This window comes from Phalacrocorax aristotelis, chromosome 6 (genome assembly GCF_949628215.1).
Source record: "Phalacrocorax aristotelis chromosome 6, bGulAri2.1, whole genome shotgun sequence".
In the NCBI taxonomy this organism is placed as follows: Eukaryota; Metazoa; Chordata; class Aves; order Suliformes; family Phalacrocoracidae; genus Phalacrocorax; species Phalacrocorax aristotelis.
Genome location: NC_134281.1, coordinates 31,972,647 through 31,996,931, shown reverse-complemented (window position 1 = coordinate 31,996,931; position 24,285 = coordinate 31,972,647). Strand labels below are relative to the sequence as shown.

General features: G+C 40.6%; 1 protein-coding gene across 4 annotated transcripts in view; it reads left to right on the top strand.

Moving 5' to 3' along the window:
* The window catches only part of ABL2 (ABL proto-oncogene 2, non-receptor tyrosine kinase), a 51,622-nt gene that overhangs the window by 11,406 nt on the left and 15,931 nt on the right, over positions 1 to 24,285 (top strand). For 2 of the 4 annotated variants that reach the window (XM_075096878.1, XM_075096880.1), the window contains exons 2-3: positions 22,505 to 22,675; positions 23,469 to 23,764. In XM_075096878.1, coding sequence (XP_074952979.1) covers positions 22,505 to 22,675; positions 23,469 to 23,764 — 467 coding nt within the window. Of the gene's footprint in view, positions 1 to 18,145; positions 18,405 to 22,504; positions 22,676 to 23,468; positions 23,765 to 24,285 lie in introns of those variants that run through there. The other 2 variants (XM_075096879.1, XM_075096881.1) reach the window with 2 other exon arrangements.

The following is a 24,285-nucleotide window of genomic DNA, read 5'->3' as shown; positions in this document are numbered from 1 at the left end:
ACTGGGGAGCAGGTGAGTATGAAGGAGCACAGCCTCATGCTGGGCAGAACTACCACGTTAGCTGAGGAGCCTGGGTAGATTCTAAAGAAAGAAAATAAAAGGATCAATTGCAGCTGCTTACGGAGAACATGATTTTCCAGCCTACCACAAGAGGGTGCTATAATGCTTTGAACTAATTTATCCATTGCTAAAAGGTTTTTATGTTAGGAAAAGTGGAGGGGGTTTTTTCAACATTACTGAGCTACAGTGAAGAGTGTTTTAAGTAACTGCTGGTTTATGAAAGCAGGCAAGATCCACAGAGCAAAAGGAAGATGTAGCTGTCTTAAAATTTAAGGGAATAAATTTTTTGCAAATAAAAGATAAAAACCAATATTTTGCCTTTGCCTTTAAGAGCTGAACTCCCTTTTTAGTTTTTTCGTTTCTCTTGGGCTCTATCCTAGATAACTTCCTCTGCCAGTAAGAGAGGTTTTCCGACCTGTTTATGTGTAAGTATGCAGGCAACCGTTTGTGTATGAGAAGACATTAAGTCTGATACTTCTGCTACGTAATGTGAGCCCTTAAATTAAGAGTAATTTCTTAGTGCTTCTGTGTACTTCTTATCTGTAAAATGGCAATAATGCTTGCTTGTTTTATGGAGATGTTTAGACTTTTGCATAAACAAACACAGAAAAGCTGTCTGCAGGCTAAATGTTCGGTCATGCTTTTTTTTTGTCTCATCCTGTAGGCTGTTAGAGAAACATGTTTGTTGTGGTTCTAGCTTGTACTTCAAAACACTTGTGGCATGATAATAGGTCTGAAAGAAGGTTAGTGTTTGTGGTGTGTGACTTGCCTTGAAATGGAAGCTCAAAGTGCTGTGCTTGCTGAATGTTATCTATCAAGCTTCCATAAAGAGGCTGAAGTTACAGCGAATTACCAACAGAGAGAGGGCTTTAGTATACCGTGTTTGGCTGTTTAGCAACAGAAACAAAAAAAGTGAATTGCAGTAAGCATTCATGCAGTTGGGTTGTTGACTGGGAGACAGGATCTGTGCAAAGAGATCCTCAACCTGGTGTGTAGGGTTTAGGTATGTAATTACAAAACAAAAAAGATCACCTGACACTACTGGGGTGTCCGTCACTGCTCAGCCATGGGGTAGTTGTTACACTGAATTGGAATACATGTGTGTTTTTATAGAATTTGCTCATCATTCGCTTTAATACTAGTCAGTGAAAGGCCACATTGAAAGAAACACATTAATCAGTCCTAAAACAGACCACTAGAAAGGAGATATGAAAATCTGTTTAAAGTACAACCAAGACAGGCTTCCTGTTTTGTGTACTAGCATGTAAAAGCAAATGCATGACTTCTGGTATGTGGTACCTGTCCTTTTTTTCTCCCCTGCACTTTCCTAATTTGTTACAAAGTTAAGATCTTATGTGCGTTTCAGGCCTTGTCATCTGACTTTGTTACATCCACCCATCCATTATTTCCTCTTAAAGAAAGATTAAAATACTCTTAATCACACAGTTACCCTTGTGCTCCACCCTCTGAGCCCACAGGGAGGTGAGCTTGTAGTTTTTGAAACCATAAAAGCTATTCTAGAAGCAACATCTTGGTTTAATAGAAAAGCAGATTTAGTATATAGAATAAACTGCTCTGGTACAGCTGTGCTTCATATCACCAAACTGAAGGTTACCCTTCCAGGGATTGCTGTTATGCTTTTTAGAAATTAGATAATGATCCTGTGTGCTGAGAAGTGTCATTCCATGGTGAATACCATGTGAAGTGAGGTTGTCTGAAGCTTGAAGGGAAACAGGACTGAGTATCTAGGAATTGGTGCTGGTGACAAATTGGGAAGAACTATTCCCTTTCCTATGAGCATTTAGCATTCTTACTCAGCTGCCTGTATCTTTGAGCCATATCCAGTCTGAAAATGAGGCAGGTAAAATCATAGCAGAGCAGCTTAGTCTAGTCTTTCTATTATTCTGTTCCTTTGCTATGTAACATTCAACCCTGTACTATGGGGATTTTCTATTATATGCTGCTGTTCTGCTTTTCCTTGCTTTAAGTCTACTTTCTGTCCCTGCAGTTCCTTTCTGTGTTGTTCAATGTACACAACCTTCTGTTTCGTCTGTGCTTTTTATCCTTCCTGTTGTTTGCATAACTTAATTTGCCTGGGTTTTTCCTCATGTTTTCTTTGCTTTAAATAGGTCCTCTTCCTTCTTGCCCTGTTAGTACAGTGTCTTCCTATGGGACTCTGTTCTTGGTGAAACAGTTTGTTCCCCAGTTTCTTGCCTTTGCTGACAAAGGATGTCAGCTTTAATACCACAATGCAGACATGCAGGAATTGAGGAAAATGGCTTCTCCCCATGAAGGTACCATCTTTGTTTAAATATTAAAAAAATGATATATTATCATGAGTAAAAATCCCTGCAGTTAAGAAAACTATAGTCTAATAGCCAATGCTGTTTAGTTAGCTACTTTTCCCCCGCTGGTAGAATAGTAAGTTTATAAAAGGAAGACAATGTTTTATCGTACTGATAAGCGAGAGGCATTAGTACACAAGATGGCTTATGCAACAGGTCTTTAGCAGAGCAACAAAGGCAGCACCATTTGCACAGGACCATGCTTTCTTTTCCAAGTTTGACTGTAGATGCTTTCTGTTGTGCTTGGCCCTATGACAGATTTTCTTCCCTTTTTTGATGCTTGAACTTAAAGCTATTTATTTTAATCCTCCTTCATTAGTGTGAGGAAGTATAGCAGACTTTGTTTAGCTAGTATCAGTAGTTGAGACAGTAGCTGTTTTCAACGTGTTGTATGTCCTTGTATAGAAAGCGTTACTCATTAGTTAGATATGGTAAGAATTTTGTAACAAAAGCTCTGAGCATTGCACTTTAGGGAAGGATGGCTGATCAACGCCAGCTTGAGTCCTGCTCTGCCATAACTTCCAGTCTGATAGGTAGCAAACAACTGTTTCTTTGCTTTAGACCTTCTTCTGCATAGTACAAATTTTACCCTACTCAGTAGGACTGTCAAGAGAATAAAATATCAAAACTGTGAGGCACTCTAGATATCAAGTGCTACAAAAATATCCCATGTAGTATCAAGTCATAATATTAGCATGCCCTGACTGAGAATGTTCTGCAGGCTGTGAATTTTATGCATGCAAGGAAAAGCATTTACTGCTAGTGAAGGGTACAGCATGGTTAGCACTAGTACAGGTAGTCACCCATGAAACAGGTAGGGCCTCAGCAGAAGCCTGAAATCTGATATATTTTCTTTCTCTTCTTAAATTACTAACAAAGTGTTTCAGCAAAAATTGTGGATCTTATTGTTTAGTTGTAGACATCTGAGCAGGCTGGATGGTTACCTGCTAGAGGGTTTGGAAATAAATCTTGCTAGAATTCATATCCTAATTAGAGAAATATCGTTGCATCTCGTCAAAAGTCTGGAGAACAATTCAACCTCCAGAGAGCAATTATCTAGATTTAGAAAAACTTCACTTGTTGTGATGAGATACTCATGCTGCTGTTTCCTGACTGCCTCTTGTGTAAAAGAATAGGCACATCACTGGATGACATGTGTTCACTCTCAACTCTATGTTAGCACTCATGCAATTTTAAATCTGAAAAAATATGACTGTGCATCTCAGGCCTGGTCTCTGAGGAGGAATGCTGAGTCCTTTCAGCAGCATGCCTCTGAAGACAGCTGCGCAGTTAGCATTCATGTCTGCCAGGGTCTGTGCTCTCCACAATGATCCCCACCTCAGATCTCCAGTCAAAAACAGGAGATGAATCTCAACAGCTGCAGAAGGCTCACTTTGTGAATTGTGAATTAGGGTAAGGAGTTATTTGAAGTGTTTCTTTTCATAAGTCTCTAATGATGGTTGTAAGGGCTACATATCCCCATTCAAGTTGTCAAGATAATGCTAACCTCTATAGAGGTGGAGCTCTGGTGGTCTGAGCCCGTGCGGGTGCCATGTCCCTCTAAACGTAAATAATGCTCATATAGACCACAGTGTTTTTCTGTACTGTACCAGTGTGCTCTTGGTTATTCTTCCCCTTTTCTGCTGCCCAGGTTGCATCTTTTTTTGCGCATGCTGATTTTTCCCTTGAGAGTAGGCTACCACCCTTACGTGATATACTGCTTTCATAACATTGGCAAAGTGCCCAATAAAACTGGTTTGAGACCTCCACACCCAGACCTGAATATTTTTCCTCCCCAGTTTAAAGGAACAACCTGCATCTAATGTATTTGTCTTACATGAAGGTGGCTGCTGTAATCTATTAAGAACAAAGCCAAGATTGTCGGTTTCCCCATAATTATATTGTACCTGTCATTATGGAGGAAGCCCTGCCCTTTCTTTAGAAGTAATATCATTAGATTCCATATATTTTAATTGGGTGCGTCATTTAGTTTCAGTCCTGCTGCTAGAGCATACATCTATTGTGTCTCATGTGATTTCCCCTTAATGGGACCAACAGTAGTAGTACTGGTAGTATGAAGTCTGTTATAAATAATCTGTCTACAATATTCACAATACATAATTTCCAAAAGGTTCACCAGGAATTTTCAGAGTAAGAATACTTGCATTAATTTTTTTCTGTGATGGAGAGGGTTATAAATTGATCTAGGAAATAACCTGATCTTGAAGTATTTTACAGGATATAGCCCGTTTGTATCCTGGTCATCTGAATTACAATATGATAAAGCTAAACTGATGAAAACTTGTCAAAAGAGAAGCTTGTCCCCATCAACACCGTGCTCCTTCTTTACCACTACTGGTTCTCATCTAGCGCTGTGGTGAGCCAGGCCAGGGAGCTAAACCGAGGGAAAACTCTGCAGTGCTGGCTTGGTTTCCTGACCCACCTTACTGCATGTCAGGTGAACACAGGTGTGAGCATGTGGGAAGCAGCAAAGGAGGCAGCTGGGAGCAGGGGAAACAACCACCAATCTGGCAGCAGCTGTCTGCTGGCTTCACTTAGGCACATGGTCAGTCCACACCCTCAAAACCTTAGCAAAATACTTCAGTGGTTTTGTGTCTTGTGCCTGGGGGAGGGCTTTGATGAATCCAGTTTAGGATTACTTAAAAAAAAAAAAACAAACCTGATAGGCTATATGCAGACACTTAGCATTGTATCTCTTTAGCAAGGCTGCTATCTGAAGTGAGCCCCTGAAATTTGTCCTTTTAAAATATTTGAAATTTACAAGTGAGTTAACTCAGATGCTTAAAGAGTCAAAGGCAGTATCTGTTCATAAAAAGGTTACTTCCCCAAGTTTCTAAGAATAGAATCACCTCTTGCCTGGTTTAAGGGTGTGTCTTTTTAATATGAATTTTACTTCAGTGCTCACTGAGTTCTTGGCCTTAATGGCTTTCTACCATGCTACATGTTATGCCTTGAATGAAAAACTGATTGTCACCCAGTGCCCATGAAGAGCAGCTCTTCATTGCTGTCATTGCGTTGGTAAGACTGACAGCTAAAGGAGAAAGCTGGCTGTCCTTCAAGCTGAACTAGGTGTGAACTTAATCCATTAGTTATCCAACTTTATTCAACCAATATTTCTGCCAAAAGAGTCTTAAGTTCTGTGAATAAATCTGTTAGTCTAGTTTCTCTAGTAATTAGGAATTGAGTTCTTACATTGGTTATCTGCTGCATTTTAATTGGACCCAATTCTCAATATAGATGTTTTACTAAACAGTCATATTTGACATTACTAATAAGAATACGCCAACCTAGATTAGTCAGTCCTTTTAAGGGTTGATTCTGGTTTAGTGTTTGAACATGAGAATTTGATGTTTGCCATTACTCAGCTTTTTCAGCTTCAGAACCCGAGATGTGACCCTGCATGTTTAATCGACTGGTCTTTTTAGTTAAAAAAAAAAATAAAAATCATACTCTGTGCAGGTCTCTGCTGGATATTCTCCAGAGTCTCATCTTTTGTATTTCAGTCATTGTTTTATGTGCTGTTTGTGGGTGCTTCACTTGGTCTTTGTGTGTACGTCAGAGGTTTTCCCTTTTTTGGAGCACAGGCAATCTGTGACGAAAGCATGATCTTAAGAGGTGTTTGCCCCAGAATCTCTGTTGATACTTCATGCAGGAGCTTCAGCATCCTTGCCAGAGAATCTTAAATGTACTGGGTGCTTCCAGGTTTCTAAATTTCAGCTCTTGTTTCAGTTTTTCAGGGTTTGACCGTGCACCGTGCAGGCTTTATAAAAATTTAACATTGTTATGCTTGTATGGTTTATTTTAGATTGTAAGAGACTTAGATCTCAAAGCAATAATATCTCCATATAAACATCTTCCCTTGCCTCACTTCCCTCACTGTTTTTGACAGTTTTGTCATCTGCTCAGTTTTATAACCTGTCCAGGAAGTTGTTACTTCTAAGCAGCATGTAGTTATATTGGCTTTAAGTGCTTAAAGTAGCTTGAAAGCAATGGGAAAACTGTTTCTGGCAATGATGCAGATGAGCAGGAAACATTCATTCTAAAGACCCTTCAAATAACTTTCAGATATTAATTAGCTTCTGATCCTATGAAGTCTTTCTAAGCTGAAAGACCATTTGAAGCCTACATTGTACAGCAGCTTTCACTCTAAAGTTAATTGTGTCTGCTTCTGGATGCTCTGTTGCTTTCCAAATAGCAATTCATGAGCTAGGGAATGTCTTGTAGTTTACATCAAGGGTACTTTTTCAAATAAATTTGAGGGTTAAGTAGCATGTCACAACAGCATGGAATTCCACTAGAGAAATGCCCTAAACCGCCAGGGTTTGGTAGCATCTCAAGAAGCTGGCACTAGTTGACTATCTTGCAGTAGTGCTGGAAAAAAAGGTATCCGTAAGGGCAAGATGGATACTGCTTCCAGCAAGGGCTTCTCTACGCAATGTGATAAATGTTCTGCTGTCTACTGCATTGAGGAGAGTTACAGTTATTTTGAAAACATTTAAATACCGGATTGCTATAGGTAACTGCTGTAAATAGAAATGTAAATGAAAAATCTTCTCCCAAGCTACTAAAAGCCAGAGCTGCTTTAGTTTCCAGTATCTGGACAAAAGGCAGAAGAGAGCATTCTGCCCCTTTGTTTTAAGAGGCTAAGTCAGAACTGAGTACAAGTTCATCATGCTTTTGGTTACTCAAGTATCTGATTTGGAATGAGTTTGTACTGTAAGAGGCTCCAGAGAGAGAATGATTTTGACAGGAGCATTTGCAGGGCTGCCTGTTGTCTTGGAATATCCAACTTCATGATAGCACCTGGTGTGCTGGTATCAGCCTACTAGTGAGCCCTGGTCCCAAAGGAAGCACTTAGTGTGGCTGGTACTTGAGGGGATACAATATAGCCCTGTGTAATCCAAGCAGTCAGCTGTCCTTAGGACCTATATAGACCAGCAACAACTGGGAATGTTTTTCTGTGGAGCGGGAAGAAGAAATGAGGTGGAACTCTGAGTGGGGGGGTGGGGGGTGTTGGGGAGGGAAGATCTTAATTTAACAAGATAAAGGGACCTTTCTTGGCCTTTCAAACCAGAAGATGGGGGGATGTTGCAAGCAAGTTCCCTTCTGGATGGCACAGTTAGACTTTGGTCTCAATCTCCGTTCAAAATTTACATTTCATAAAACACTCCAAAATTAAGAAGCAGTTTTACATACCTCCTTCAAAGCAAGCTGTGTGGCACAACTGGCAAAAATCTTGCTGTGAAACTGAATGCAGCTAATGTTCTTTTGTCAGAGATCTGATTTTCTAGTTTAGGTTAAGTCATCTTGCCTTTCATCAATGTCCCCATTCTTTGATTGATGGTGATGGCAAAACACAGATATCATTCTTCCTGTGGGGTGCAGGTACTCTTATGAGCTATGTTGTGGCTTGATATCTTTGATTTACACGACTTAATTGTACTTTTTTGTCTGGTTTGTGCATGTCGTGTATCGATGATAGCTTGTATCAACTTGAATGGCAGTTTGTTTGCATTTCTACTTGTCACTGCTACCATTGCTGCAGATGTAAAAACTCTTTATCAGTGCCACAAAAGGCAAGGTATTATTGATGCATCCTCCCAGTTCGTGATGTGCTGTTACTATCTACAGTAAAAGGCACAAAAACTGATGTTGTAGATGGATGCAATTTAGGAACTAACCAGTACTTTACAGAGGGAGAGGAAATGAACTGCTGAGTGAGCTGTACTGTTAGACCTCCCACTGGGAATTTCCAGCCCTTTCCCTCTTCCTTCCTTCCTCAGAATATATATAGTAAATAGAGTAAATTAAGCACTGAGGGAGGTGGCACCCGAAGGCAGCAGCAGTAATAGAGGCTAGAGTAGCCTTCAGTTAAAAACAGCTGACAATATACTGACCAATCCTCTGAGCATCCTAGTTGTACCACCACAAATACTGGCAGCAGGAGAGATGTCTCAGACAGCTATGCCAGTATTAAGTGGGAGGAAGGATCTTTAAATAATTAGCAGTGGGTCTTATTCCCTGACTGTGTCAACATTGAGTTGTTTCACCCTCTGAACAGGAGAAATTAGTCAAGTAATTGTGTGGCAAGTAAATGACAAAATGATTTTTTTTTTCTGCTTTTTCTAGTTGATGGACCTGTTTTAGAAGGCAGCAGGTACTTTCTGTGTCATTTTGCATTTCTATTCAAAAACCTCTGAGCAACAGATGAAAATAAGAACAAAAGAGGAATAGATTTGGTTAAAGTCAGGGGAGTAGCACTCAGTTGAACTTCATCACTGAAGCAGTCCAAAAGAACACTTGTGTATATTTTGGTTTTAAAGCATCTGCATTTTGAGGGGGGCAAAGGCAGCATTAGCCCCTTCCCTGCTCATTGTTAATCTTAACATGCTTTTAAGTTACTGTGCATAATCCAGTCTTGAAAAGCTACATTATAAGAGTAAGGCAAGCTTACATGGTCTGTCTCTTCTAATTCCAGGTGAATCAAAGGTTTTGTGGTACCAATTCAATAAAATAGGATTTCATTTAGTTAGGATTGCCTCAAAACCCTTTATGATCCTAGAAGAATCTAATCAACTACTTTCCTCTTCCATGCTTCCCCAGCAAAAGGAGGGAATGCTTGCAGTGTTATAGAAAAACAAACTGTTAGCGTTCAGGTTAGCGATGTAAATTGGCAACAGATCTTGGCTTTTGTGGGGATTTGTCTTTTGACAAATTATTAGATAAATCTGGAACTGCAGCTGCCTCTATTATGGTGTTTATTTGTCTGTAGATCGGATTCTGTCCTTGCTGGCCTAATTTAAGGTTAATCAAAGCATTTTCCATGCAGTTTCTGTTTTTTGAAGTGGTGATCTTTAACCTCACTAAAAGATTTGGCCTAATGTTTCTGGGGAATTAAGTCACTCACTTCCATGCTGTTGTACTTTGCTTTGCTTTACTGCTCTGGAAACAAAGTAGTAGGAAAAAACCCATAATCTACAGGATGTTTCTGCTCTGTTTGCATCCAGGCACATTCAAGTTTCCCATCTCCTGCAGTATTTCTCTCTGGAGCCAATTATACCTTCTTTAACCAGTCTTCTAGTTCAGCAGCTTCCCTTGCAAAGTCATTTTTGTCTTTTTTTTATTAAAATGCTCCTCACCATAGAAGTATCTGATGACTTAACCAGATCATACACTGTACTAAGCACTGATTATAGTATATAACTTGCTGGAACACATTAATGTTTTTGTTTACTGAAAAGGTGCTAGAAATGAAGCAGTTATCAAATAGTAATAAAGAAAATGTCTTTTCCTCAACTTCCTGACTTTTCTTCAGTTCACCTGTTTTTAATTAAAGCTATCAGACTATGACAAATGATGTGAGGAGGAAGAAAGCAAATAGCAAGATTGGTAGCAATATTAAGTTATTCAGGTCAGTAGAGACAAAAGCTGACTGGAAAATTGCAGGAGGTTGCTAGCTGAAGAAGTGGTACAAGATTCAGTGTAAACATGTACACAGGAATGTTTTCTAGCTTCACACATGAGGTATTTAGCTCTGAGCTGACTACTACAACAATAGAAATAAATCTTTGAGCTGTAATAAGACAGTATTGTGGCAACATTTAGAATTATAGTCCACAAAGCAGAGCCTTAGGAATAGAATAATATGTAGTTCTGCCACTGTACAAAGCTATGGTTTGAATACTGCATGTAATTCTGATCTGGTTATCTGGAGGGGTGTATGGCAGAGCTAGAAAAAACTCGGAGGAGGACTGTTTAAAGGTGACCAAAGACAACAATATCAGACTGCCTAAGACAAACTCTTCAGCCTGGAAGAGAGGTGGCTGAGGTAGAGTAAGATAAAGGACATTAAAAGTCACAAGTGGCAGGGGAAGCTCCAATGGGTAGTGATTGATCAGAATTTGTCACTGTATAGACTGAGGATCATCAAATGCAACCAGCAGATGTCGTGTTCAAAACAAGAGCCTGTTCTTTGTTCTACAACATGCAGGTGAGCTATTGATAACATTGCAGTGGGATATTGTGTGATGCATTTAGTTTGCATTACTTCAGAGAGCTACCGGACAAAATAACGGAAGCCTGTTAGGAGGTTTAACTACAACAACGCCAGCTCTGGCTCAGAAAGACCTTGGGCTGCAACGTGTTGGAAGCTTGGAAAGTATTCTGGAATAATATAATTACCTTTTCCCCAGTCAACTTCTGTTGGCAATGGTAACAGCAGGATGCTGGGCTGTAAGTGACCCAGTATGGTGGTTGTTACCTGCCTGAAGAATCCCAGTTGTCAGCTAGCTGACTTGCTTTTGACGTTCTTAAGTGTTCTGCTAAATCTGAGAGGCAGGACTTTTTTTTCCTATCATACTTCCATTAAATGTTCTACAGTTTTGATATTAACAATCAAGGAGCATTTTTACTTCTGAAAAAGAAAAAATAATCTCAATCCCTAACTTTACAGTAGATACTATCACTATAGTAGCGGACGTACATAAAATGCATGTTTGTATTTTAGCTGTATAAAAGTCCTTCAAGTTGAATGTATTGGCTAGCCTTACCTCTCTTCAATTAATTACTTTTAAAAGTTTTCTTTCATTATTCTGTCCAAAAATCAGACCTACCGAATAGTATCCATCACAAACCTACTAAATCATATAAGCATTTTCAATCCAGGTCCACTTCAGTTATGAATAATCTTTGTCTATTCATTTACAGCTGTCCTTCTTTGTAATAAAACTGATTTTATCACTACACCAGCGAGTCAAACACTGACTTTTTTGTAGCTTTGATTACTTCTAGGGGTATTGAACTTGCTCAGTCTTTACTGTAGTTTCTTTTCCTTCAAAGCTGTATTAATTCTTCCATAACCCAGAAAACACTTTTGGAAAATCCTATTTCAGTGAGTGCATTCTTGTCTTAATACTGGACTTGAACACATGAGGGCTAAACACTGCTGTTAGTAGATTTGAAAAAGCAAATGTAGTGACACAGCCTGAAATTGCAAAGCTGTCAGCACTGGGCTAGGAATTCTCCTTCTGCTGAGGCTGGGGTTTGTATTACCCTGGTTATTTAGCAGCTGTTCAAAGCAGCACTGGTGAATGGACCCCCTTGTTTGGTCAGCAGAGCCAATTAGAAGTGTCTGGGTTTCACCAACGGGAAGTGGCACAGCAGCCAGTAACTAAGTTCAATGCGATGGATGTGTTTCTCTGACTTCATACGTGCATGTTTGCACTGCTCCCCACAAAAGTGAATCAGCCCATAGGGCTGAGAAGGAGCAAGGCAACTAAGACTCCCTCAGCCAGGGCTCAGCTGCATGTCAGACTCTGGGGATCTCCTGACAAGCATCCACATTATGATTTTTCCCTGGTTCTGAAGTTAACAAGACAGCATGCAATTTTTGGGCAAGTATTTATGCTAAAGCTTGGCTTTTCTTGGAGGAAAGGAAATGCTGGTTTATTTTCTAAGACAATTATATTTCAAAGGAGGCAAGATCACAGGAATATTTTAGTCAAATGAAATAAATATTTTAAAAAGGAAAACCTTTCTTTGTTCAAGAGAAGAAAATGGCTGTGGACAATGGCTTGACAGCATATTGGTTGCTGAGAAATGAGGTTGACAGTTTTGTGATTTATTTTTAGCTAGAGAATTTTTAAAACAGAAGTACTGTGCAGCTTTGGCAGTTGCTGCATATTCAGTGTGGGTGGATGGAACTGAGAAGCGCATCTGTGCTAACAAGCGTTTTGGGATTGCATTAAAAAAATTAAACTCATGTACTGGAAACTGAAGCTGTATCAGCTCACCTGGGGAGCTCTGCCCTCCGAATATCCTCCAAAAGGTAAGCGGTGCTGCCTGTCCAAGGCACTTGTAAAAATAATTACTTGGGCCTCAAGTTGTGACATCACCTCAAATTTGGTCTGTTAGACTGATGTTTTCTTTCACTCCTGAGATTACAAGTCAGCAAGTTAGGCTCTACCCTCTCCTTCCAAGTTTTCCCTCTGACTAGGAAGGCTAAAAATATATTTCAAAAAGCCAGCTGAGAAAGAGTTTAATGTGGTCATTGTTCCACGTGCTGAGTCTAAGGAGGGTACCTAATACTCTAGGACTTCTAAGAAGATGTAATTATGTCACTTGAAAACCAGCTTGGACTTCTCTGTCATGTTCACTCTAAGTTCTGATCAGTTAGTGCTTTGTATCTGCAAAATAAACCTCTCACCAGCTAGGCTTCGTTAGTGTAGATATTCCTGGCTTGCTTCGGGGTCGGTTGAGCCATGAGTTTTCTAGTATTCTTTCTGCAGAAGAGCCCTTGCTGCAAATGTTTGTCTTAACACTGTGTGAGTAGCTATTAGTCTGATTTGCTTAGAAGTAGATAATATTATGACTCCTCAGGAATTCTGCTGCAGTGAGGTGTAATCCACATTAAGCAACTTCTCTCCCACAGAACTGATTAAAAAAAAAAGCTAAATGACTTGCTGTAAGCTGTCAATGTTTGGCCATCCCACCTTTCGTGGAGAAGGACTGGGTGACCTAATCCTCCTTGCCCTTCATACTGGAAAGGTTTACTGGAACTTACCATGAGAGAAGCATGTCAAGTAGACTTGTGATCTATATGTATACAGTTTCCCAGTTATCTTTGAAATCCGGGTGTCCCTTCATAGGGAAAGGAGTGCTAAAACTGTTATTGCAGGAGTAGTTACTGGCCACTATAGGCAGGATTCAGAGGAACAAAGATTGGATCTTCAGCACCTCAGTACTCAATGGAAAGAGGTATGTAATACAGAGCATCTGAAGTTGGTGGTCTCTCTGCTTGTTTCTAGATAGCAGCAATCGCAAAGCTGACTAGCTTTAAGGAGCTAAAAAAATCCATAGTAGTAAAAGTAACAAACACTTTAATGCAATAGTGAGGATTTTGCGAAGAGGTTGCATTTGTAGCTTTTTGTTCTGAAATCCTTTTTGTATGTAATTTTAATTGCATTAAAATCTTTCTCTTCAGGAAAGTGTATTTCTTATTATCTGTTGTGCTGTTGGGTTTTGGTTCCTCACCCAGAGGCACGTTTAAAGAAGTCAGGTTCATACTTTGCGTGGATTGTGGTGTTTCTGACCATTCCCAGTACCTGTAACAGGAAACATCCATTGCACCTTTTAATAACTGTCAAGTCAGCTCTCCTGTGCTCAAGAGTTCCTCACCCTAAAGTGTTTTTGAAATGCATCTAAAAACCCACATCATTTTGCTAGCTGCATTTATCCCAGGATCACTTTCCTGTCAAAGTTCTGTGAGGACAGAAAATCTTAGAGGTAATGAGAGCCAGCCTGTTAAGTTAGCAGCATCTGTACTGAAGGTGATCAATACTTCATCTACTTCAAAATTTTGTCTTAAGGCAGCAGTGCTACCAAAAGCTTCAGTAGAAGGTTTGGTCACTTACAGCCTATAGAGCTGTTCATCTGTGAAGAGATTTATACATATTGCACTGAATGAATGGGGATTTTTCAAAGGAATACTTTGGACCTTAAGCTTGATTTGTTTCCTTCTGGGTTCTGTAGCAAAAAGATAATTCTTTACCAGAGGAAAAAAACCAGGGAAGTGCTGCATTAGGTTGATACTGGGGAAATTGTATACCTATCTCGCTGACATCTGAGCAAGGAAAGGGGCTGAGGGACACCTCTGAATGTTTACAGCATTAATAACAAAGGAAGAGGGTAATTGGAACAAGTGAAAAAGGAGATGGGCAGTTCCTTCTATGAATATCAGTTTGTTTTAATCTTGACATAGATAACCTCTGTCTACCTGAACGTGACAAATGTCTTGAATTCTTCATACACTGGTGTAACTAGTCAAGATCAATCTGACTCTGCCAATTACAATTCATTGACACCAAAAACCCAAGCCTTGTCTTTCTGTGGATTTTTTATCAAGCTAGCCAAAAAGCATGTCTTGTAGGTGAAGACCCACCACTTTAACCATGAAATAAGTGTAGGGGAATACCTCATGCAGCATTTTGTCATGTTGAAGAATAAATCTGCATTTAAGAGGTGAACTGTATGGAGAACTTTTAGGTTTCTCCATATATTTCTCTCTGTGATACCAAAGATCACTTTTATTAGCCTTCTCTATTTCAGATATATTTTGATAATTGAGGCAAGACAGTGCTACTAGCCTAGCTTGAAACATTTGTCTTTGTATGATATGAGCTGTTCATGATGCAATTATGTCACTGACTCTGAAGTCTCGTCCCATTCTGTGTCTCCCAGCCTGGTACCATAAATAGAAACCTATTCCTTGCCAATCCCAAGGTCTGGGCTTGGAGCTGTATTTCTTGGCTTTATTCAGTGGGTTGTTTACAATACTTAAACCTTGCACCACTCTGTGGGAGGCCCAAAGACTAACTACAGATCTGTGCTTAGCTCAAGCAAACCATGTTATTAAGAGTCTGGTTGCTTGCAGGAGAGGAACACCTAGGAATGGCATTTAGTTAGGTTGCCTGCATTTTACTAAAGCCATATGTGAACTGTCTGAACCCTTTTAAACTGGTGTTTTCCATGGCCACATGTATGTCAGCAGAAAGACTAGGTGGTCCATTTAGGTAAGGGCTGAAGTCTGTTCTAGGGTAAAGAAAGTTCATAGGTCTGCTTCTGTGTTACCACATTATTAGACAGCGGGAACTTGGCCTGCTCTGTATTGGTTTGCTTTTTAGTATGTAGTTTGCCTAGAGTATTTTTGGTTAGTAGGAAGTGCCGAGATTTGGCTTCAGAAACAGCTACTGTAGAACTTGATACTATTCCAATCGTGTCAGCAAACTCAGAAACCCGCTTGCTGCTGCATTATCAATTTTGTTTCCTTGTATTCATTAAGGCAGAAATCCTCCCACTAACAAGCTGGTTAAAGAGCCTGAAGTCAAGTGATGTAAAGTGATGGTACGTTTTGAAGATGCAGTGGAAAATACCAGTTATACTAGCAGTTGTTAGTTACTTGATGGTCTACTTTCTATGCTCTAAGTTGACCAATGCCTATTCTTTGGTAGTCTTAAAAGCAAGCATATAAAATGAGTCTGTAAACTAGCATCATGGATATTTATACTGGTATTTAGTTTGAAAACACAAAGTGAAAACAAAGTGAAAGATGTGGCATGTGCACGGTCCTTGGTGGCCTTGTATTCAAGTGTCCCTCTGTGAAGGAGAGGCAGGTGAGAAGTCAGAAGACACAACACTGTGTGTGAATATACATGTATACCCATGCATATATATGCTCTATGTTTTTTGATGTAAAATGTTAGGATATTAGATTGAGACTGTATGCAGTAACCAGTATTTACCCTATAACCCTTTCTTTGTCTCTCTTCCTTCCATTGACTAACCTTGGTCTGCTGCCAACACCACCAAACCCTTTTCAGAGCTGTACTGCTATTTACATATTCTTTTGTTTGAGACATTGACAGTTGGTTCATAAATTCAGAGTACAGTGATTTTTTTAGAAGATCCCTGTACTATACACTTCAATGTAGCATAATCAGCAAGATTTCCTTATATTCAACTTTTTCCCACTACTTGAACTAGAGAAATACTTCTAAATGGATAATTTAAGTTGTACAGGAAGGGTAACTGCTCTCAGGAAACAGCTTTGAAGGGCGCTACAGGGAAAGGTCTAAAGAGCTGGGAAGAGCTGCGCTGCCTGAAAGGTGGCTGCTTCTTCCACTGAGGAAGCTGTGTATACCAGAATGAAGATTTCATATTGTGCACTTACTGTGAAGGGAATAGGAACAGGATGCAGATGTGGTGGATGTGGATGTCAAGGTGATGGCCGATAGTGTAAAATAACTATCTAGGAAAATCAGTTGTAAAAGAAATAATGCTGTCCAGAAGACAGAAAGATGCCTGATTTTTATTCTGCCTGGGTGTGTTTGACAGGACCTTATGAACAGCTACACACTGTGCAGGGACACCCTGGGTCCTTCCCACCAAGAAACACCTACAGGAGGGTGGCTGAAGGGTGCAGGGACAGAGTGGCCCTGTTACAGGAAGCTTACAGCCAAAATGGTACTTGCCCATAATGCCAATGCTGGCTTGATGCACATCAGGAGCTCATAGCAGACCAGACAGCCCTTAGACTTTGGTTAAGGATACTCTTCTGACGGAGGCTAAAATTGAGAGGTTCAATAGATATATTTATAAGTTACATTTTTAATCCAACCTAACTTTCTGTTAATCCTTTGTGCTAGAGGTACCAATTACTGATCTGTTGTATTTTAATTAACACGTAAATTGGTTATTAACTTTAACTATTACAGCTAAAACTAATTTAATCACAAATCCATATATAGCGTGCCATTTCCTGCTGCTATTTCAGACCAACCTCAAAAGGTTTGTCACAATGCTCATGCACATGTTTCTGAGGCTGTGCTCTCTTTGCCTACAAAGTCTGCTTATTTTTTGGCTATCAATAGATACACAAAGGTTAGTACAAATACCAGTGTAATGAAGAGTACTCAGAGCACATAAGAGAGGGGAGAAAACAATAAACTGCAAGAAGGAAAAGAAAAAAGGCGGGGAAAGAGAGAAAGCCTAGGAGCTTGTATGTAAAGGTATCTAAACCTGTAACTACTAAGCGGCATGCTGCAGATTCACCAAGCTTATTATTGTAGGAGGAAGTAAGGAGGTCACCCACTTGTCAGAAATTTAGGAAGGCAACAGTATGCAGGTATTCTAAGGTATTTTCTTTGGTTATTTTTTCCACATATGTTAGGTGGTGATGGTGGCAGAAATAAGTCATGTCACAGGCCATATGCAGAAAAGCAACTCCTCATCACCACAGCATATCCACAGTTTTATGTAGTGTTTTTCCACATGCACAGCTTTACAGAACACAAACATTTGGAATAAGCCAGGTTGCTCATTTCTTACCTTTAGCCTGATCTGAGTCCTCATCATGAGGGGCAGCTGCCTTTCTCACAGAAAGGTGGAGTTCATGGATTATAGAAATGCTGCTTTTTTTCCCCTTGGTGGGCTGCAACAGCTCTTCTCCCCCTACAAATGGCCAAACCACTTACTTCGCCTTCCCTGCTCCCTTTTATACCCCTCTGCAGGCCCACCACCCTCCCAGGTGTGAGATTGCCATGGTGATGGGTTGTTCTTTAACCCTTCCTTGTCCACATGTTAGGAGGAGCCTGTCCTGCTACAGCTTTTGCTAGAAAATTAGGGCTTTTAAAGAATTCATCCAACATACCTTATGTTCTTTTGAGAGGTAATTTGATGGTGCCCTTTCAGAGAGCTGTCCTGAGTCCTACTAAATTAGCAAATATGCAGCTCAGACTGGGTGTACTGCACTGCCCTTGCTTTCTCTTTCTGAAATCTTGAAATGTTCAAGAGTGTTTACTTGCTCAGTGCTTGTACATCTCTTAGATGTGTATTTTCACTAACATAGTTTCCTGTGATTCATGTAAATAATGCTCCAGTAATGGTATGTGGAGTGGAAAAATGAATCAATCTGGGCAGTCCCCTTAATGGGTGATCTGTTTCATAATTTGTACAAAGGAATTTCTCCAAGGAAACTGTTTGCTTTCTTCCCAAACACTTTGTTGCCCAACTCTTAGGGGAACAAAACTGTCTTTATAGCTCATCTCAAAATTGTTTCAACTTGCAGTCCAGTCCCCACATCCTCTGTTTGTTCAGCGTTCCCTGGGAAGCTCCACCCTCACTTCCAGCTAATAACCACGTTAAGCTGCAGCTTGATTTTCCCAGTTTCTCCATCGCCCGCTCGGCAGCACTTGCTTTTTCATTGGCCAGCAGCCTTACAAGCAGTGATCACCTGCACGTGGTGGAGTTTGTGCTGGCAGTGGCAGCCCAGGACTTCTTGTGTCAAGCAGCCTTTTCTGCTTGCTGGGAAGCACAGCATGATTGTGGGGACAGTCCTTTTCCAGTCTAGCAGCTATGGCAAAGAGAGCAAGCTGTTCTGTTGCCTTGGTGAGGAAGCCTCTGAGCCTGGCGTGAGTTTCACAGGTATGATGCTCAGGCATGTAATGCTGTGCTATCCCTTTCCTGTATTTCTCCAGGTGCTTCAAGGAGGATGTTGGGTCCTTTTAACTCTTTGTCTTGTAGTACGAGACCAGCCACGGACAGGACTGAGGTTGCCCACTTTTGAGGTGTGGCTATGGGAGGTGGGGTTGTTTAGTCTGGAGAAGAGGAGGCTGAGGGGAGACCTTATTGCTCTCTACAACTACCTGGAAGGCTGTAGAAAGGTGGGGGTCAGTCTCTTCTCCCAAGTAACAAGTGATAGGATGAGAGGAAATGGCCTCAAGCTGTACCAGGGGAGGTTTAGATTGGGTATTAGGAAAAACTTCTTTTCTGAAAGAGCTCTCAGGCATTGGAACAGGCTGCCCAGAGAGGTGGTGGAGTCACCATCCCTGGAGGCGTTCAAAAATCGAGTAGACGAAGCACTTGAGGGCATGTTTTAGGAGGCCTGGGGGTGTTGGGTTGATGGTTGGATTTGATGATCCTAGAGGTCTTTTCCAACCTTAATGATTCTGTAATTCCATTATTTTATCTGGGTTTTAGGATTATTGAAATGCTTTATTGTTACGAGCAGTTACACAGGTAGTATTTCAGAAATAGAGATCACTTCAGCACTTGATGTGACTCTAAAATTTAAGATTTAGCGTATACTACCTCCTGCTCCTGGACCGAAGAGATTGGTAATTGCAGTGTTGGCAGCACAGAGTGGGGGACAAAACACCCCTTACATGTTGGCGGAATAGGAAAAGCATTCATATCCGGAGAGAAGCAAATTGTATTGTGGGAATAAAGAAAAGGAAGGAGATGGATGAAGCATAATCTCCTTGCATGACCGTGTATTACTTGTACACAATGATGATGTAAGTTTTCCATTGTATAGGAAATGAAAGTGGTAATATATGATTTATGGTTGGCTTTTTAAAGGAGCTGATATAAAACAGAGCTTCCCAGCTCATTTCCTTACTTATGGTGTGAATAGAGTTTTCAGCCTCTTCAGTTGGAGGGGTATCATTTGTGATATGCTTTGGTTACCCTAGTTTCCTTAATGAGGTCTAGGCGATCATCATGTTTCACAGACCTTCCATATCCTTATACACTGGATGGTATAGATCCCACGCCGTATTGAGCAGCATAGGTTATTATGTAATAATAACCTGCAGTAGGTACTTTTATACCCTGGTAAATTCCCGTTTAGTAGATATTGGGTAACCTTTACAGTTACTTAAGCATCAAAATCACTCTAAAAAGGAAAGTGAATGAAGTTAGTGAGACATGAACTCCTAAAAGCATTTGATTGTTAGGTAATGTGATTTTTCGGTAAGCACTGTAGCTAAGTTATTGAAGCTCCTCATCAAACATTAACTTCTGTTGGCTTCGTTTGTACATGAAGTGGGTGTTAAGAACATGTGCCAGCCTCCCAGGCATTCCCAAGGAAGTGGTAGTAGTCCCACATCTTTTGAGTCCTTGCTGGCAATCCAGCACAGCACTACAAATGGTTTCATGTGGGCAGAGCTGCTCAGCACTAAGCAGCAGGTGGCATTTCTGCTGGTTTTGTCTTGGCTAAAGTGCCTGCTGCTGCGTTCAGTGTGGGCAGGCTTAGCAGGTCATAGGATCTGCTGCAGCAGCTCTGAAGCTGAGCTGATACTAGGCTGCTGTAGGCTTACCCATCAAGTGCATGGTTAAGTGCTTAACTCTGTGCTGTCTATTAAGTAGGGGTTGGATGCCCAGTTCATGAGCTTTTCTGGCTTGAGAAAGAAACTTAAAGTATGCTTTGATTTAGAACAAATGCTTTTATTTTTGTTTAAAGCCTTTCACATGTTGGTAGATACCTAGTTGAAAGTAAGAAGTTATTTAAACACCGTTACGATATTTTGGAGCCGAAAGTTCTGATATTTTTTTGAAACTGCCTACTTTTGTGTTTGCTCCTTAGCAGAGATGCGTAAGTCGGATTTCTTGTATAGCACATCTGCTGAGTGACTTTGCTTAAGGCACCAAAACAGTCTAACACAAGTCACTGTATGAGTGTAAAGAGTGTATTATTTCATTAAATATCTATTTTTACTCCATAAAGAGAGATGGATTTAGGAATTGGTTTTCTTTCCTGGTGCTTAGCAACTGGACATGCATATGCACACACCCAGTCCTAAAAAAATTACAGTGGGATGTTGGCAGCCATGCTGTCATGTGGGCAGCTGAGCAGACATTGGGATTTCCTCTCTTTTCCATGATAGCACCCAGTCTGATGGGTTAGTATATTGGAAAGCTAATTGCAGTTGATAGTTAGGAATAAGAAGTGTATGTAAATATTGTATGTGCAGATAATGAAATCAAAGACGTGACGTTTTGGTAGCTTAATCTCTAGTCACTTCTGTTCTTGCTAGGAGAACCTTGATAGGGTGCCTCTTTGGCAAGGCTTGGGAGGTGATCTGCTTGGGTAAGTAACTGCAAGATGAGCAGCTTATGCAAGCAGTATAACTCAGAATGATTACCAGAAATGCAGTCAAAACCCACTTAGCTACACGTTTAAAAACAAAACAGAACAAACCTCAACCGTTTACTTTCTCATGTACCTACAATAAAGTAAAAAAATTGCAGGTAGGTGCTGGGAACCCCCCTATGTCCTAACTGTCCAGGCTTGAGCTCTGTCCTGTGACACAGATATGGGATATGTTTGCCTATTACTTGGCACAGGCCTCTTCCTGTTCTGTGTCTCACTGACTTCCCAGTTTTCCTGTCCTGTATTGCATCTGAGCTCTTTGTTCTCTTTTAAAGTGCCTTATAGAGCTAGCTCTTGCTCACAAATGTAAATCTCTTGGGAGTGTGGGGAGAGGGTTATTATATACACACGTTCTGTGGCAGTGGTCTGCTTGAAAACGTCCTGAGCCTGGCTTCTCAGCGTCTCAGAAATGGGCCAAAGCAAGACTGTCAAGTGAAGAAAGCATCAAACTTCTTAATGAGGGTTTTTTATGTTTGGGGCATTTAATTAAATCTTTTTACAGTGAATTTCCATACGCAAGTTCCACAAGAGAAGTTGGAAATACATTTTGGGACAGGAACTTACATCAGTTGTGCCACCAGAGAAAATATTTGTATCTTTACATCTTCAATTTTTTTGCCCCCTTGAGCAGCCCACGTGTATGAAACTACATCATTGCTCTTTTTCTTGTCGTAATATTAGAATTTATTCTGCTACATATTCCTGGAAAACCTCGCTATGGATTAGAAAGCCAATGATGGTCTTGGCATAGCACTACCATGAAGTGTTCAGACAGTTTGCCTTTTGCTACAGTTCTTTCCAAAACCCTGATTATTTGGATTGCTTTTATTGCTTTTTTTTTTTGTTGTTGTTGTCTGTAAAACAAATCTGATTCTTCCCCCCCACTCCCTTGTACTATTAAGTTTGCATCAGTTGTCCTTTGAAATAGCAGAACAGAACTGCCTGGTTATTCAGAAATACTGCTGCTAAATACCTAGCATCACCCTTACTACTTTCTGCCCCTGTCAGTTTTCCACCTTTTCTTTACGCAGACTTGAAACATATCACAAACCATCATCATTCCAGCTAATTCCTACTTGGTTTCTGTCCCAACCAATAAATCTCGTGTCATAATTCAGTCTGTCTTACCTGTATTTGTAATGTTGGTTTCAGGTCCAGGCTGATCTTCAGCCACAGAAAGAGTAAAGACATAAAACATAACATTTCAGCATTTCAATGTTTCCTTCACTACTTCATATTTTTTTAAAAAGTGCTTTTAATTTCTCCCCTATTTTTCTATCTGTGAATGCCTAAATACTTCAAAATAGAGGTGTATATAAATAGAAATATCTAAATAGACTTTTTATATACACAGCTTGCTACTTGGTATATAGGAAGCTAATGTCCTTCTCCAGCCCCCTTTAGAAGTAAACTATAGAATCAAGAATCAGCAAAGTGTGTATTGAAAACCATCGATCTAAGATGTGCAGGTGTGGTGTTCCCTTTCTGTAAAGAGCATGTTGTGCAGCAGGAGCTTCACTCTGCTGTGTGTCAGGTTTTGATCTCTTTACAATTGTACACAAAGTAATTTCCTCTTCTGCTCTTTCTTCAGAGGCCCTTCACCGCCCCTATGGTTGTGATGTTGAACCCCAGGCACTGAATGAAGCCATCAGATGGAGCTCCAAGGAGAACCTGCTTGGAGCCACTGAGAGCGATCCCAATCTCTTTGTTGCACTTTACGATTTTGTAGCAAGTGGTGACAACACGCTCAGCATCACCAAAGGTAAGGCTCAGAATCGCAGACCAGCTACTAGGCTGAAAACTTAGTAACCAGAAATAGGAAGCAGGATCTTTCTCTGGATAGGAATAAGAATGAGTGCAGTTAGAGAAGATTATTCTGTAAATTGGTGATTACAAGCAGACGCTCTCTCTCTCACTTGTGTTGGAGAGACACCTGCTGGACAGTTCTCCTAGTACAGACACAGCTTTGCATAACACTGCCGAGCAGTCTAGCCCAGCTAGAGTTGTTCGTGTTCGAGGCCGATTCGAACACGTGTTCGGTGATCTGGGGATCACCGGCTCATTGAGACACCTATTTTAGGGATGGGTAGAGGAAAACCTTTACATTATTGCTGACAACATAATTCAGCACTTTCAACTGGGGCAAAATCAATAATTTCACAGAGATTTTTCTATTTCTGTTCAGTACATATATCAGAATATGACCTGCTGCAGACCTCTTTTAAATCACGTGCCATTTAAGGCTTCAAGAAGGAGACAAACCTCATCCCTCCAAGAAAAAAAAAGCCTTCCTCATCTAAAAAGCTGGACTACAGGAAGCCTTTTGAGTTCATCAACCACACTGCAGTAAATTAGGGAACAGTATCCTAGGTATTCTGTCTGAAGCTTTACTTCATAAATATTTTATATATAGCAGTTTAGTTACAAGATTACTGCTGCAGATTTTTATTGTTAAGCTACAAACTCAGGCTTAGTCAGCTGATGGTGAGTGTCTCCCTTAATGAGACCCAACAGATTACACTGTGCTTATTTTGCTTTCTTCTTTCTGGTCACAGGTGAGAAGTTGCGAGTCCTGGGTTACAACCAGAATGGTGAATGGAGTGAGGTACGTTCGAAGAATGGGCAGGGCTGGGTACCAAGCAACTACATCACACCAGTGAACAGCCTGGAAAAGCATTCGTGGTACCATGGGCCGGTGTCACGCAGTGCAGCAGAGTATCTGTTGAGCAGTCTCATCAATGGCAGCTTCCTGGTTCGTGAAAGTGAGAGCAGCCCAGGGCAGCTGTCCATCTCGCTCAGGTACGAAGGACGTGTTTACCACTACAGGATCAATACCACCTCAGATGGAAAGGTAAGGATCTCTGGATAATGCTGTGGGGAAAGGAAATAGAGTGTTAATTAAGAGGTGGTACAGAATCTCAAGTTGCACACTGTTAAGAGAGGGGTGTTTCTCTCAGAGAAAACAGGTCCACTGGTTGATTAATATAAAAAAGATGTATGCCAAGAGCTAGGTGGTAACTCACCAAACACCACTTTGGAAGAAGTGCAGATGGTACGTATCCTGCCTGAAAACAGCTGAAAAGAAAGAGCAAAGCAGTTGTGGTTTGATGTGGTGATATCTTTCCATTGGTCTGCTTAGAACAAGCAGAGCTTTAGCAAGTCGGTAGTTTTGATCAGCATTTAGGAACCTTGATCAAATAGCAGTACAGTGTGTTGAGTGATGCAGAAACTCGCCTTGTGCTTGGCTACAGGAATTCCAGTTTCTAGTCCTGTAAAACAGGAGGCAGGAGACAGCACTGCTTTCAAGTGCTAGCTTATATCTAGCTGCCTTCTGCAGGTAAAACTCCCACAGATTAATGTTTGTTCACCCAA